The following is a 17365-nucleotide window of genomic DNA, read 5'->3' as shown; positions in this document are numbered from 1 at the left end:
ATATATCTGAAAACACATGATTCTGACCATTAGTATATTATCCTGAAACCACTCAGAATTCAGAAAAAGACCCAACCCCCTAAATACAAAGAGTATGGGGAAACCAAGGACCAGGACTAACAGCCTTTTAAAAGGAGTGTAAGCACAATAAAATCTTTCAAAAGTTGTCCTGATTAAAAAGGAGAGTCAGGAAAGCAAGCATAAAATATCTCTACTATATTAAAAACCAAGAACAGATAAACTGAAGCATATTCCCTCTGAAATATGAACGTATATTTCCTATAGTAATGAATCATTCTATAGGCTTCAGAGAAATGATTTTAAGAAATATGAACCAAAGGTCCACAGTTTATACACTAGTGGAGAAATTCAATGTATACACTGTACCAATGCATGTTAGGAAATGTAGCACCCAGTGTCCTTTTGAGGTTTGATATCTGGTTCTTTCACAGGTTTTACTTCTTCTTCTGGTTTGGGCTTGGTCTAAGCAAAAAGAAAAATATAATATAAGTACATAAACTAAGATTTGAAAAGTAAACACTAACTCTTTCTGTTTTAAAAATGTTTTTATTAAATAACAGTGAAACACTGAGATTAAAAAAGGTGCTCCAGTAGCTATACATAATCAGAAAATAACATTCTAGTGAAGATAAAAATCTAGGTTGGCAGGCAAAAATCATGCCACTGATATACTCTACTCCACACTCTTTCTGAGGAGGGACAAACTGAGTGATGAGTCTATGTATGTAGAACCCTTAGATTTGAAGATAATTTATGTTAATAACACGCTATTCCTAAAGGCATTATTTTAGAGGCTGAACAGGATACAAGTTGGTTATTTTAAGGAATAATGGTTTTAGTTTGGAAGGGAAATTATACAAAAACAACCTAATTTCAATGAAGGAATTATGGCTGCAACATTCTTCCCATTCCTTATGCCACAAATTTCTAGTCTTTTGGTAGTTAAACCTCAAAATTTCCTTTTAATCTACCATTTGATTTAGATATAAATGAATAAAAAGTCAGATTTTACCCCTGATGATTTAATGGAATACTGAAATTAGATTCTATCTTCAAATTGTCTGCCCCATTCTAAATTAAAAACAGGGAGTACTGCTAGAGTACTAGGAACATGGATAAGCCATTCTTTTTAGATCTTTCCTCCTGCCACTGTTGTTGAAGGAATGAACTGACAAGTTATCAAAAGGCAAGATAATGTATTGGAAACACTATCAATCAATTACGTACAAAATGAGAAGACAAGGACTCATCTTTAAGAGAATTCTAAGACAGATTTTACCAGGTACTGTAATTAGCTAATTTAACATCCAGACACATATATTTACTAAAACAGAGAAAAATATAAAAATTTTAACTCCTTATTCTCTTTTAAAACTTTCTTGAGTAGAAGAAATATACTCAATCTCATACACTGTCATCCTTGGGTCTCTTGGTGAGATCAAATGTAGCCAATGTTTCTGGTGTCCAGTGAGCACTTGTAGGAGGAAATTTGAAAGGTATTGGCTCTACAAGACCATAATTTGCTTTCAGTTCCAGTGCTGGAGCTTCTGTTGGAACTTTTTGGAAGTAACTGCAAAAAAAAAAAAAAAGTTTAAGTAGCAATTTCATTCATTTATTTGGTAACTATCTGAGTGCTTATGTACCAGGCCCAGGTGAGACAATGTCAATTTAATGATGAATAAAACAGACTTCCACACTTCATGTAACTTACAGGGAAGTGAAATAGTCAACAAACCTTGTCAATTACAAAGCAATGTAACCTAAGCTATGATGGATGTAAGGTTAATGAGAACACAAAAGAGGGGCAATTAACCCAGACTTAGGGGTTCTGAGGCAATTCCTAAACAAAATGATGAAAGCTGAACCCTAGGTATGTTTAGGGAAATAAAATGAACTCACTCAGTATGACTAGATGTGGAATATAAGGGGAATAATGTAAAGAGATAGAAGTAGGGTTGAGGTTGATTCTACCAACCTTACATAGACGGTGATCTATGTAGTTTAAATACCACTGACTTAACAATGGAAAACCACTTGGTATGACTGGGAAGGATTGAAAGGAAAGTAATTTTCTTGCTTTAGAGGCGGCTAAAGCGATAGTGAGATGAACACAGAAATGCAGTTGAGTAGGTATGTATAACATAGGAAGAGGGAATGCCAGTGAAACAAAGTTAAGAAAAAATTAGGACAAAAAAGAAGTGTCCGAATGAATTACATGTTAGTAATTCATGTTTAAAGTTTTATATCTGCTTTTTCCTATCATCCTCAGAGGCAGAATAAATGTTAGGCCCTAAACGATTGAACTTTAAGAGAAAATTAATGCTATCTCAAATGCAATTTAACATAAAACTTTTGGGAATAGAGATTAACAGAAAATGTTAGTTAATATTACTAAGACATAAAACAGCTGTACTCACATAAATCCATTTTCTCTTTGGCACTTTTCTAGGGTATTCTTCACTAGACTTCCAAGTTTCCTGAAGAACAAGTGTCCTGAAGGTTTGGCTGTTGGTCCTGGTCCTTTGGTTTCCCCATACTCTTTGCATAATGCTTCTGCCTTTGCATAAACTACATGTGCAAGGAATATAAAGTCATTTGAGTATAATTAATTATCTATTTATATTAAAAGGCTTTAAATCAGAGATGACAAGAAATGTTACTGCTCTTTACCTAGTAGAAGATCAATTATGAATAAGAGTGGAAGTGTTTCTGTGTATTTTCAACAGGTCCTATATTTCCAGAACTTTGTTCTCCCTTCTAATGACCCAACACACTCCCGTTCTCTTTCATCAAAAAAAACAAAAACAAAACCAAACTCACTGCCACTGAGTCATATTCCGACTCAGAGCGACCCCCATTGGGTTTCCCAGGCTGTAAATCTTTACAGAAGTAGAGTGCCCAGTCTTCCTTCCACAGAACAGCTGCTGGGTTTTAACTGCTGACATTCCCATTAGCAGTCAAGTGCCTTATCTTTTTTAACTTCCCAACTCCCTTTATGTTAAGACATTTGTTTTTACAAAGGCAGGTAATATTTTAGCAGAAACACTTACATTTTTCTGCTTCTTGAAGAGACCTGATTGCTTCACCACATTTATCACTAGCCAACAAAGTCTGACCATGGTAACAGTAGGCCTGGTAAAAGAAACAACATTTTTATTCATTTTCTTCCTAAATGATTTTCTCCACTCCCACCGTTTCATGCATGTGTCAGATGAATAAGTAGTACCTTTGTCTATTGTTTAAAGTATCAGTGCAATCCCTTAATTTTCTTTACTTAAGCATTTCCTCATCTCTGCTCAATGGGATTCATATAAAAGGTACAATTACGTGAAGCTTTGAACCAAACTAGCCTTCTAACCACAGCCTAAAAAGTCTTTACTAAAACCCATTTTAAAAACAGTAGACAAAGGAGGAAAATCACTGTGCTGAGGCAGAGGGAGAGTTCTAAGGTTAAGTGTTAAATAGTTTTTTTTTTAAGATTAAATTCTTTTTATTTTTTAAATTTTTATTGTGATCTGGGTGAGAGTTTATAACGCAAATTCACTTTCCATACAGCAGCTCACTTTGTCTCATGACACTGACTGCAATTTTCCACAATGCAACAGTTCCCCTCCCATTTTCTCCCCATACTTACCTCTTCCCCTGTGCTCTTCCCTCCCATGCACTCCTGCCCCTGACATGTCTCCCTGTGCATACAAAGCCCTTCTATTCTCCCATGATTGACCTCTCCAAAGAGTGATATAAATGTTCAGCTTATATGCCTGTCTTTTGTTTGGCTGGAAGCCATACGAGTGGGCTCAATTTTAGACCTGAAGGGCAGCTAGGGGCCACAGTCTCAGGGGTTCCACCAGGCTCTATCAGACCAGCAAATTTGGTCCCTTTTTTTTTTTTTTAATGATTTTGAGTTTTTTTCCACATTGTTCTCCTCCTCTATCCAGGATCTCCTACATAGATCCCCCTCCGTATGGTTGACAGTGGTAGCCAGGTACCATCTAATTCTTCTGGTCTCATAGTCATATAGGCTGAGATCACATGGTTTACCAGTCGCTTGGGCTGTTTCCATGCATCTCTGTTTTTTTTCATTGTTCTTTGCTTTGGACAAGGAGAAATGTATCATTGCATCTAGATGGCCACTTGCAAATTTTTAAGATACCAGTTGTTACTCGCCAAAGTAGGATGTGGAACGTTTTTATGTAGTATGTTATGCCAACTGAGCTTCATGTGCCCTGTGGCTATGGTCCCAAGAAGTGGTAAAGAGGTTTTTAAGAGACATCTGTAGCAGCCTGAAGTAGGATACCATTACAGATTGATAATGTCCCCAAAGACGTGTTATAAATCCTATCCTCTATGCCTGTGGTTACAATTCCATCTGTGAATGGGCTGTCTTTATTATGTTAATGAGGAAGGATTAATGTAGAGTGTATCTTGAGTCAATCTCTTTTGAGATAAAAAAGAAATTAAACAAATGAGTAAAGGAGAGATAAGACAGATAAGGGATAAGATAAGATGCCAAAATACATGGAGATCACCAGGTAACCAGGAAGCAGAAGCTGAAGAGACAAAGCCTTTCCTCCAGAGATGATAGAGAAAGCCTTCCCCAAGAGCTCAGCTCTGATTTTAGACTTCTAGCCTCCTAATCAAATCAAACTCACTGCTGTCAAGTCCGACTCATAGTGACCCCTCCTTGGGTTCCCGAGATGGTACCTCTATGGAAGTAGATTGCCCAGTATTCCTTCTGAGGAGTGGCTGGTGGGTTTCAACTGCCAGCCTTCTGGCTAGCAGTCAAATGCCTTAGGCACTATGCTACCAGTGCTCTAAACAGGGAAAACAAATTTGTTAATGCCACTCTGGTGCAGTGAACTACTTGGTCTTCTAAACATGGTCTTTGTGACTTCCACTGGATGGATGACTGGGCAGAACTATACAAACATGAGGTGTTTGTGGTCCACCAAGGGGACTGAGTAGCTTATTAATAATGTAAATAAAGTATATGGCACTCTTGTGAGGGTGGGACCATGGAAATAAGGTGTATGGAACTCTAATGGGGGGATTGGTTAGTTTTGTCACTCTATTAGGCTTAAAATGAGCCCTCCGAGAGGCAGAAGAGGGGATCTCACTATCAGGTCAGAAAAACCGAGAGAGGAGTGTGTTACTTGGACCCAAGATCCCTGTGCTAAGACGACTGCAAAGGTGACTGGCAAAGAGACCGTGGCAGCAGAACTAAGAGACCAGCCGCCAGAGTGAGAAAGCCGAGTGTCTTTGAGCAGGAGGCTTACAAGTAGAGTGGGGTGCACCTACAGGCAGAGCTAGAAGAGCTTTGTAACACTTGCTGGAGCAGGGCTGAGGCCAGGCCAAGAAGCCAAGGGCTAAAAAGAAGTGTGCCTACAGGCACAGCAAAAGAGAAACTGTCTGATTGAAGAACTGTATCCTGAGTGCATTCTTGAACTGGAATTGTAACCTGTTACTTCCTTAATAAGCCCTGTATCTTGAGTATTGTCTGTGAGTTCTATGTGGCCAATCCAATGAATTATCAAACCCTGCAGAGAAGTAAAGGGTGCCGCGGGAGGGATGGCTGGTGTCAAAATTAGCAGAAAGGCTAGAAGGCGGCATCATAGGAATCAGCAGTCACAGGAATCAGCCTGGGGCTGCTCATCAGAATTCTCCCCCTCCTGATGTTAGAGGTCAGAGGAGGAGGATCCCCAATGCCCTTTTTGCAGCCACCTACTTGGGGTATTTCTGTGATAGCAGCACTAGATAACCAAGGATTTATAAGACAACAGATAAGGCAGAAAAGTAGGGGTGTTGCTCTAACAGATAACTAAAACATGGAAGCAGTTTTGGGTAGAGACTGAAGAGTTTTAAGATGTGTAACAGTACCAGCCACTCCTCGGAAGGAAGGTTGGGCATTCCTACTTCCGTAGTGATACTGCCTCGGAAACCCAAGGAGGGGTCGGGGCCGACTCCATGGCAAATAACAACAACAACAACAGTAAAAGCAGATTGTCTTGAAGAGATTATTGGTAGAATTACAGATGTCAAAGACAATTCTGGTGCGGGCTCAGAGTGAAGTGAGGAGACCTACAGAGAAAGTCTCAATTGTCTTAAGAGAATACACGTGGCACCAGGAACAAAATGTTGCTAAAAATGTGGATGTTAAATGTCCTGGTAAGGCTTCTAAAGAAAATAATGAATATGAGATTGGACAATGGAAGAAGGGTGATGCATTTTACAAATACACTTATATAGTGGCAAAGAATTCATCTGAATTAGGTCTGACTGGTAGAAGGTAAAACTTTTAAGTGATGAACCTGGTTATCTGGCCAATGAGATTTCTAAGCAAGCTCTTAAAGGGCCACATAATTTCTCCTTGCCACTCACAGTAAAATGAGAAAGGAAATAAATGGACTTAAAAAAAAAAAAAAGCTGTACAAAATGAAAACAAAACTTAAAAGATGTGAAAGATTCTGTTGTATAAACTAAGAAAACAAGTCCTAGAATGTCTGCCAAAGATATAGCTACACAACCTTCTGGTGAAGAGATTAAGCCTGAGACTGATGGATCTAACCAATTACAATATACCTATCAGCTTAGACTGAAGGGGCCAGAGAAAGAATAAAAGAAAAGAATGCTGTGTGCTTCTTGACATTCTATAAGCAAGAACCAGGCCAAAGGAGCTATATCTGTTGTCTTCCAAAAGAAAAAAAAAAAAAAAAAAAAAACACCAAACACATTGCCATCAAGTCGAATCTGACTCATATGACCCCTCCTGGGTTTCTGAAGCAGTATCACTACAGAAGTAGATTGCCCAATCTTCCTTCTGAGGAGTGGCTGGTGGGTTTGAACCACCAGCCTTCTGGTTAGCAGTCAAATGCCTCAAGCACTACACCACCAGAGCTCCTCCCAAAAGAAAAGGACCATCCTTAGAGCAACTTGGATCAGCAGAACTGTTGGAAGGAGTATGGGAAGCAGAGCCTTCTGTTTCAAATGGTGAGGCTAGCCAGAGTGTACTGCCATGCCCACAGAGCAGAAGGGGCCTGCCAGGGCCAAAGGAGTGGGATCACCAATCAGATGAATTAGAAAAATGGGGCCACCTAAAGGTTGGGCAATCCTACTTCCATAGTGATACTGCCTTGGAAACCCAAGGAGGGGTTGCTATGAGTCAGTTTGACTCGACGGCACATAACAACAACGACAACAAAGCCAAGGGAGCAGAGTTCCTATCCCAGAGGGTCTAAAGGTAGACCTGAAGCCCAAGGCAAGGGGCCTCCATTCAGAATCTAGAGGGCATGATCAACACCCAGATTCTGGGGGCAGAGTTACTGCCTAGATGGTCCCAAACAACAGAGGATTATTTTCAAGCCTTGAGAACCAATGTAAATTGTTTTGCTGGGTTTTAGACTTGCATGGTCCCTGTTTTCCCTTCTTTCCTTCAAATTTCTCCCATTAGTAATGGAAATGTCTAACCTGTGCTTGGTGCACCATCATACTTTGGAAATAGCTAACTTGTTTTCTAGATTTCACTGGTTCACAGATAAAGAGGAATTTTGTCCCAGGATGGAGCATGCAAGTTTCATCTCCTATTTGACTTAGATAATTGAGAAGATCAGATTTGGGACATGAAGTTGATTTAAGTCTTTTGGCATGGTATGACTGGGTGAATATGTTTTGCCATGTGGCAAGGAAATGAATTTTTGGGAATCAATGGGTAGAATGCTGTGGATTGAATTATGTCCCCTAAAAATGTATGTTGCAAATCCTAACCTCTGTGGTTATAATTTCATTTGTAAATGTGCTATCTTTCTTATGTTAATGAGGCAGGGTCAGTATATGTCTTGAAATCAATCACTTTTGAGATGTAAAAGAGATTAAATAAGCAGAAGAGATGGGGTAAGACAGATGCCAAGACACATAGAGATCTCCAAGGAACTAAAGTAGAAGCTGAAGCAACAAGGACCTTCCTCCTGAGCCAATGAAACAATTTTTCCCTGAATTCAGAACTCTAGCCTCCTAAACTATGAGAAAACAAATTTTTGTTTGTTAAAGCCACATAGTTATGTGGTAGTAGCACTAGATAACTAAGATAAACATGTTCACTCTTTAAAGGTCTTCATCAATGCAGGGGGTGCACATGTTCTTAAGCAGTGTACTTGAAACAGACTGCAAAACGTAAGAAATATAATAATCAACTTAGATCTGAAAAAGGCCTCTGACTATCTCTTATACTTTAATCAAGAAAACAAGTAAGTGCATTTGGTGGGTTTAGTAGACTTATGAGTAACTTCCAAAAATTGAAAAGTTATTTTCAAAAGTTATTTGATGGTTCTTCACTAACCCAGATGACAGATTATGTGACACGCCTTGAGATTAGAATTAGTAAATATCTTTCTAAATGTACTGGATGAAATGACTGGGAGGATTTTCATTAAGCCATCAGAAGGTTCCAGATTAAAAGTGTTTTTTGAATCAAACAGTAATTCTATTGCTATAATCCACTTCTACAATTCCACAAGCCTCTCTTCTTACCCTATTAGGTTCACAATGGTTCCACTCAGTGAATTCACTGAGAACTGTCATTATTTGTAAAATGCTAATGAGGAGTTTGGCCCCAGAGACCTAGCACTTAAGGGGCTGGAAAGAAAGTAATTAACACTGTCCTCAGTGTTACAAATACTTACATAAGCTGTGTAGAAACACATTTTTAAGTGAAGATATTTTCTCCATTTTGCAGAGTATGCAGGCTCCAAACTGGATAAAGTATGATCTAAAGTTACGTTTTAAAAAGCAAAATATAATTTCACCCTGCTAGATTTTTCAGTTCACATGTTTTAATGCTTAAAGTAGAATGCTATTCAAGCCACAACTCAAGCATTTGTACATTAAAAACAAAAAACAAACCACTTTAAGTACTTTCAAGTAAATATTGATCACACTATTGTATTTTCTATTTTAAAACATTTTTATAATACAGTAATGTAAAGATTAGCCTAGTCACCCAAGTGAGAAGCATGGAAGATACCTGAACACATGTGCTCCCCCACACTCATTCTTTTGTCTAACATCTCTCAAATCTATTGCCTCTCCATTTGCAACTTCACATCTTTGTCAAAGCAATCATAATTTCTTTCATAGAATATAATTTCCTCCTAAGTGCTAAGTGTAGTCAGCCTACTACTCCTTCACTAGCAATTCCATATTACAACTGCAGGGATCTTTCTTAAATTCAAATCTAATCAAGTCAGATTTGTATCTTTTCATAGACCCCAAGTATCTACAGAATAAAGGCCCAGCACCTTATGTTGCACACTTTTCTAACCTATTGTCCTATTGCTCATTCCATGTTTCTGCTAAGAGCGAGAGCAACTATCTGACGGTTCCAGAATGTGCTAAGCTCTTTCTTATCTCTGTACTTATTACAGAATGCTCCACTCCTACTATATTTCAGAGCTTGCTAGCAAACTTCTATTTATATTTCAAAATAAGGCTTCCTCTAGTTGTTTAGGTTCTTTCTTCACTGCTGTAATAATATCTTACTTCACACTACAATAACGTGGTTCGTATTTGTTTTCTTCTCTAGACTGTGAATCTTTTTCACTAATCTTTGTATTTCCAACAACTAACAGAGTAACCATCTCATATATATAATCTTATGAATGTTTCCTGTAGGAATGAATGAAAAGATCAATAAGCTAATCAGAAGAACTGAGTTATAATCCTAGCTTTTCATCTGCTAGCAGTAAAATTAAGGACTAATCATGCCAAACCCCTTGATTTCATTTTCTGGTTCAAATAAGGATAGTATCTATATGGTCTTCTTCACTAGGTTGTTACGAAGACCAAAAACTTTAAAAAGCAAAATAGCTGTTGTAATTACTAGTTATAACTGACTAGAAAGTATAGCATTGTCTTTTCCATTAAAACAGAAACATACTGTGAACAGCTTTAATTCTTTTATTTTGCAAAAGATGAACTTTTTTGTTTTGCCTAGTAAGCCTAGAGCTGATAAATCTTTTTGTTCTGAGAACCTTTTCATTTTCTCTCTAAACCCTAATGCTAATAAACCTGAAAATCTAAAGACTAGAATAACCATAATGATAGAATTATAACTTACCAGCTTTCTGATAGAAATTGGCTGTCTCATATGCCAGTGCAGCAATAAGTCCTGGGGCATGTTTTAGTTCAATTGCTCGAGCAATTGTTACTGTGATCAAAACATAAAAGTGACTCTACAAATAAGGTTACTTTTATTCACTTAATACAACAGCAATAGAAAGTCCGACAGTCTGAAAAGTGAGATTTTAATATAGTTTGCCACAACAGCTTTTACATGAAAAAAGCTACAAAACAGGTAAATATGAACAACAAACAGAAAACAATGAGCTTGTTGCTTCTGGTAATATTGCTTTAAATAAATCACTACCTAATCATAGAGAATTACTGCTACAAAATAGTATGACATAATCTAAAACATAGTATTTTCAAGACACTACAGTTTGAAATTAAGAAAAACAAAAGCCTGCAAAGTGTTCTTTTTTTTAATTGTTTCACTTATTCACTGCTGTCAAGTGGGATCTGACTCAGCGACCCCTCCTTGGGTTCCAATGCAGTATCACTACGAAGTAGATTGGCCAACCTTTCTTCTGAGGAGTGGCTGGTGGATTTGAACCGCCAGTCTTCTGGTTAGCAGTCAAATGCCTTAGACCCTATGCTACCAGAGCTCCCAATTATTTCACTTAAGTCCCCATTTATTTCCTAACATCGAAAGGCAAAGATTTCAAGGTAAGCCAAATAGTGGCTACTTTAAATCCATTCCTTAGTACAGATCCTTGAGTCTAAGAACAAGAATTTCACTAAAATAGATTAACACTAACCCCAGAATTCTGCCTAGTCCTATCATGCCTCCATTATCAATGCTGTTTGACTGAAGAAAGAAACCTATCCAAGGAGTATATTAAGCCATGAGAAGAAAAGAAGAGGAAAAGGAGAAAAATGAGCTAAAGAATTAATTTTATGCTGTCAGAAAGGAATGAAATAAAAACTCTCTTCAAGGAGTGTTACAATATTTAGGGATACCTTCTTGAGCTTCTGCCTGACACTGGATAATATAAGCGTCTATAAGCCGTGCCTCTAAATCCCTTCCCTTTTCTGCAGGTGTAATAAGTTTTGGGATATGATTTTCCTAAAAGAGAAAGAAAAAGAGATAACAGAAGTCAAATTTTATTTTAACCCAATTGTCAGATGAAGGAAATGGACATGATAAGATGTATAATTTGGGGATTTACTTAGGGAACAAACAAAAACTATGTAAAAAGGAGCAATATTAACTAAAAACGTCTATATGTTATACAACTCAGATTTTATAAGAACAAAATATTCAGGAGCAAAATTGTGATCATAAAAGCTTGCTTAGGTATGAAAGCCATACATAGTTTCATCTTAGAAAATGATGAACTGAAATAGCAAGCAAAGCTCCCTTTTGTACAACAAACAACAAATGAAAAGAAAAAACTACTGATAATTCTATAGCCGATTCTTGATCACTGCTGTTCAAATCACCATAAAAGCATCTCCTATAAGAATACTGGCCTCCAGTAGGCCCTCAGTAATTCTAATAAAACCACTTAGAAGTGGAGGAAAATCTGGTTAGAAAATACATTATTCTTTTTCCCGATTACGACTACATCTCTATACAATTTAATATAAATAACGTGTATATAGACATCCTTCTAGTCTTTTCTCTAAGATACAGAGAAATCAGTCAGAAGTTCAGATCTGCAGAATCACGACTGCTCCTAATAAGTGTTGCAGAAGCAGTAAGAACCAGGAAGAACCATCAGTTTCCCCGTTTCTTCTCTTTTACCCTTTTAGAAAGATAGAAAAATAAGCACTTCATTATAACTTGAATTTTCTAATTTTAAAATGCAATGGTGATTTTAAGACTAAAATTGACACTTAATATTCTGTAATCAGCAGAATTCATCAAGATAATTAACATTATGAAAACAGAACATATACCAAGCTCTATTCACCTAATGAAACAATCCCTTTCCTCCCAACAAAACCAAGTCAAGAATTAAAGCATTAAGAATATATATATGTATTTTACCTTTAAATGTTTAAAAATCCCAGCTGCAATTTTTAGACTTCGATGAACTTCTTTTGCTTCATCTTCTGTTATGCTTAAAGGATAGTAATTACACTTGAGGATAACGTCTGTTTTTGATATTAAAACCATCAAGTAATACATTATCATAAAACACAATTACTGTATTTTTTCTTAAATAATGCACCCACACATAAAATGCACATGGCATATCTAGGAAAATACACGTGAGGAGGTTCACAGTTGGCAAAAAAATGTACAATGCACGTGTTATTTGTGTAAAAATATGGTGCTTCTCACCTCTGATTTTCTTCCTTTAGAAAAATCTAATTTTGACACTTAAAAAATTAAGAAACTCACATGAAAAATATCCAACAAGAAGATGCTATAAATGAAAAGAGGCCCTGCCAAGAGGTAAACTCTGAACAAATTATTTTTCGTTTTTCCTTCCAGACATCTTCTGGGCATAAGCAAGCATGATACATTCATTACACATTTAATGCATGCACACTCTTAAAAAACACCTACATATACAATGGTAGCTATACTTACGATTCTGCCCTTGCTTTTTAATCACTTAACACACTTTAGAGATGTATTCTCAAAATTAAATTTTATTTCTAAATGGCTGCATATTATTTGTAGGTATTGGTGCACCACCATTAATTTGCCAGTTTCTTATTTGTAGTATCCCTTCTTGCTATTATAAAAATTGCATCTTGCATGGTAATTTTTGGATGCTTTAAAGCATCATTTCGCATGCTTATAAATAAGCCTTTGTGTTTCTTTTTTCTGTGACTTATCACGTCCTTTCTTCATTTCTAATAGGCTTATTTGTCGTCCTGTGTTCATCTGTAAAAGTTCTTTATAAGTTATAAAAACAATTTGTCACATGGGTTGCAATTTTTGACCAGTGTGTTGTTTGCTTTTTAACTCCATTTATGTAGCCAAATATTCAGTCTTTTCATTTATGGTTTCTTGGTTTGGGGTCTTATTTAGAAAGCCCTTCCTTTCCCATGACATGATTATAAATAAGATGTTTCCCTTTTCACACTATTCACATAATTCTGATACTTAAAATACAAAATCATAAGGCAACTTTTCACTTTTCCAAAGTACGACTTTTTATCAACAGCCTACATTTTTTAATAATGAAGCTTCATATATTTGAAAAGACATATATAACCCTCCCCTTTCAACTTACTTTTCTTTTCCAGCCAGTCTTGAAGCATATTTGGTATACCATAAAGCTACATTAAATCCCATGGAAATTAATTCAAAAACAGCATCCTGTTGGGCACTAGAATTACAAATATGATGAATTAAGTTCTATTACTGAGACATCTCTACATGAAGCCTACTATGCATCTAACTTAAAATTATAAACAACTATATACTAACTGATAGTATCCAAGGCACTATGGCACTATACAGAAAAAGCAATCCCTAAGTTTACTCTAATGAGCTCTGGCAGCACAATGCCTAAGGCATCTGAGTTACGAATAAACTTAAAAAGTTTTACTTTCTTAAGAAATATTTAATGCATCGTTTAACAGCTTAATTTTTTCCAGCACTGAGTGCTTTCAAATGGATCTACTGAATATATTTAATTTATAACTTTACCTTTAAATAAAGTAGTTTTGCTTATTTATGTGAAGGCTCATGAGTAACTCTCTCTTTTTATCCTTATTTTAACCTATTTTGTTCCTAACATGCTCCGTTTCTATTGTATCACATGTAAGCAGTAGTCTGAGCATGTACAGTTGAAAAATTTTTCAAAACATATACTCATAGCACATTTCTATTTGTTATTGTTACTATTATTTGGTGCCATCGAGTCAGCACTCTTAGTGATCCTGTGTACAACAGAACGAAACGCTGCCTGGTCCCGCTCCACCCTTACAATCCTTGCTATGCTTGAGGAAACTGTTGTAGCCACTGCATCTGTCAATCCATCCTGTTCAGGGTTTCTGTTTTTTTGCTGACCCTCCACTTGACCAAGCATGATATCCTTCTCCAGGGAATTGTCCCTTCTGACCACATGACCAAAGCAAGTGAGATGAAGTCTGCTATTCTTGCTTCCAGGGAGCATTCTGGCTCCACTTCTTCCAGGACAGATTTGTTTGTTCCTCTGGCCGTCCAATGGTATTTTCAGTATTCTTTGCCACCACAATTCAAAGGCATCAACTTTTGTCTTCCCTGTTCATTGCCCAGCTTATACAAGCATATGAGATGACTGAAAATACCATGGTTAGGTTACGTGCACCTCAGTCTTCAAAGTGACATCTTTATTCTTCTACACTTTAAAGAGGTCTTTTGCAGCAGATTTGCCCAGTGCAATACGAGATCTGATTTCTTGACTGCTGCGTCCATAGGTGTTGGTTGTAGATTGTAGTAAAATGAAATCTCTGACAATTTCAACCTCTTCTCCATTTATGATATTGCTTCTTGATCCAGTTATGAGGATTTTTGTTTTATTTAGGTTGAGGTGTAATCCACACTGAAGACTGTGTTCTTTGATCTTCATCACTAAGTGCCACAAGTCTTCTTCACTTTTAGCAAGCAAGGCTGGGTCCTCTGCATATTGCAAGTTGTTGATTAGTCTTTCATCAATCCTAATGACACATTGCTCTTCATATAGTCCAGCTTCCTGGATTATTTGCTCATCATACAGACTGAAAAAGTATGGTGAAAGGATACAACCTTGATGCACCTCCTTCCTGATTTTAAACCACACAGAAGCCCCTAGATCTGTTTGAATGACACCCTCTTGTACACATACAGGTCCTTCATCAGGGCAAATTAAATGTTCTGGAATTCCCATTCTTCTCAACATTATCCATAATATATTATGATCCACACAGTCAAATGCCTTGGCATAGTCAGTAAAAACAGGTAAACATCTTTCTTATATTTTTTGCTTTCAGCCAAAATCCTTCTGACATCAGCAATGGTCTCTCTTGTTCTATATCCACTTCTGAATCCAGCTTGAATTTCTGGAAGTTCCCTGTCAGTATGCTGCTGCAATTGTTTTTTAAATTATCTTCAGTGAAATTTTGTGTGTGATATTGACACTGTTTGATAATTTCCACATTCTGTTGGAAACCCAATGGAAGTTGCTATAAATTAGAACTGTCCCAACGGCAGTGGGTTTGGTTTTAGTTGGTTGGATCATCTTTCTTTAGAATGGATACAAATATGGCCTACTCTTCCAGTCAGTAGGCTAGCAAGTTAGGTGTCTTCCAAATTTCTAGGCATAAATGTGTAAGTGCATCGAAAGCTGCATACATTTGTTGAAACACCTCAATGAGTATTCCATCAATTCCTGCAGCCTTGTTTTTTGCCAATTCCTTCAGTGTAGCTTGGACTTCTTCCTTAAATACCAATGGCTCTTGATCATATGCTACCTCCTGAAACAGGAGAATGTTGCCCAATTCTTTTTTTGGTACAGTGACTCTGTGTATTCTTTCCATCTTCTTTTGATGCTTTCTGAATCATTCAATATTTTGCCTATTAAAGGGAAAAAACCAAACTCACTGCCATTGAGTCAACTCCAACTCATAGTGACCCCCTTTGGGTTTCCAAGGCGGTAAATCTTTATGGAAGTAGACTGCCCAGTCCTTCTGCAGAGCGGCTGGTGGGTTTGAACTGCCACCCTTCTGGTTAGCAGTCAAATGCCTTGGGCACTACATCACCAAAGCTCCTACAGAATCCTTCAATACTGTCACTCGAGACTTGAATTTTTTCTTCAGTTATTTCAGCTTGAGAAATGTCAAGCATGTTTTTCCCTTTAGGTTTTCTAACTCCAGATCTCTGCACATTTCATTGTAATACTTTACTTTGTCTCCTCAAGCCTGAGCAACATGCAAGCACTACAGAACAACAATCCGACAGATGAGCTGTGGAGTATTTTCTATTTAATAAGTAGCAATCTAACCTAAAATAACTGAAAAGTCTTGGATGTACTGAATAGTCAGTATTACTTAAAGCCTGCATTGCATAATCTTCATTGTCTCATAAAATTGAGCTGAAAAATATTAAATAATTAGCTTATACAAGGAAAGAATTTGGCATGCTGTAGGCAAAAATGCCAAATTTATGAAACATAAAACATTTTAAATGCTGCCAATGTTTTCCAATGTAACGAACATAAAGAGGCTTGATTCTTTTAAAAATGTAATTTTGGGGGATATATTCTTTAATTTTGGATGAACAAAGGCGTGACACAAAAACAAAATGAAGACTTAGATAACCACAGTATTCTAGAACATTAAGATCTGGCGGGATTCAGAGTCCACAATTCATATCCAACTTATGAATTCTATGTATAATATTCACAAGGAAGGAATGAAACTAACAATTATTGAATGCCTACTATATGCCAAGCATTACATTATTCACTTCACATAAATTTTATTTTGTTCCTCATAAAAACTGTATGAAGTATCTGTAACCTTAACGTATACTAGAAGAAGTAGCTGTTCACACAGTAGAAGACTTAGGATTGCATTCCAGGTATGCATGAATCCAAAGTCATATTCCTTCCACTAGAATGAATTAGTCTGCCTTGGTCATTCAGCAATCTCTAATAAATTTACTTCCTTACTTTTTTGTATGTATACAAAGGTAATTCTGAAATAAACTGAGATAAAGATATTTAACTATTTAAAGAATGTTGGTATAAAAATGGTGGTTAAATAAAAACATTATGATTTGTTTCCTAATGAACTTATAACTAGTTCAAGTGAGTAAAGAGAAAGCTCTGACGGAAAGTTTTGGAAGGAAGAAAATACTGTCAGTCAAGGGAGTACTGAATTAAGGCAGACCTGGGAGGCAGTGGGGAGAGGAGGACAAAGACTGACCAAAGATTTCTGACCTAACCATCAAATAAATAAAAGTAGAGGAAAAACTAAAATTCTGCTCTACCTGAATGCAGGTCAAGACCGAAAGACAGGTTTGGATTCCAAATTCCCAAACCATTCTTTGTGTGTTTAGAATGCTGTTAAGAAAAGTTAAAACTGTGTAATTTTAATTAACATTTAATTTGTAGTCATTATCTTAAAAACAGGTTTAGTCCAGGAGAATCAAGTTATATTTTACTTAACAGAATGTGTTAAGAGTTTAGATGCAATGTTTTTTTCTTTTTCTTTCTTTCTTTTTTTTTTTTAATTAGGATTTGGGTGAAGATTTACAGAGTAAATTCCCTTTTCATACAGCAGTTCACATATACTTTGTCTCATGTCA

At 36.7% G+C, this 17365-nt stretch overlaps 1 protein-coding gene across 1 annotated transcript in view; it reads right to left on the bottom strand.

The window, feature by feature from the left end:
- Window positions 1-396: 396 nt before the first annotated feature.
- Window positions 397-17365, bottom strand: part of BROX (BRO1 domain and CAAX motif containing) — a 24625-nt gene continuing 7656 nt past the window's right edge. The window contains exons 4-12 of the mRNA XM_007936951.2: window positions 13326-13421; window positions 12125-12197; window positions 11092-11197; window positions 10130-10219; window positions 8697-8782; window positions 3072-3153; window positions 2439-2589; window positions 1432-1591; window positions 397-483 (exon numbers count right to left, since the gene is read on the bottom strand). Coding sequence (XP_007935142.1) covers window positions 397-483; window positions 1432-1591; window positions 2439-2589; window positions 3072-3153; window positions 8697-8782; window positions 10130-10219; window positions 11092-11197; window positions 12125-12197; window positions 13326-13421 — 931 coding nt within the window. The remainder of the gene's footprint in view (window positions 484-1431; window positions 1592-2438; window positions 2590-3071; window positions 3154-8696; window positions 8783-10129; window positions 10220-11091; window positions 11198-12124; window positions 12198-13325; window positions 13422-17365) is intronic.

This window comes from Orycteropus afer, unplaced genomic scaffold, assembly GCF_000298275.1.
Source record: "Orycteropus afer afer isolate SDZICR_OR568_19922 unplaced genomic scaffold, OryAfe1.0 scaffold00039, whole genome shotgun sequence".
Lineage (NCBI taxonomy): Eukaryota > Metazoa > Chordata > Mammalia > Tubulidentata > Orycteropodidae > Orycteropus > Orycteropus afer.
The sequence above is the reverse complement of the archived record's forward strand: the minus strand, read 5'-3'. Positions and strand labels throughout refer to the sequence as shown.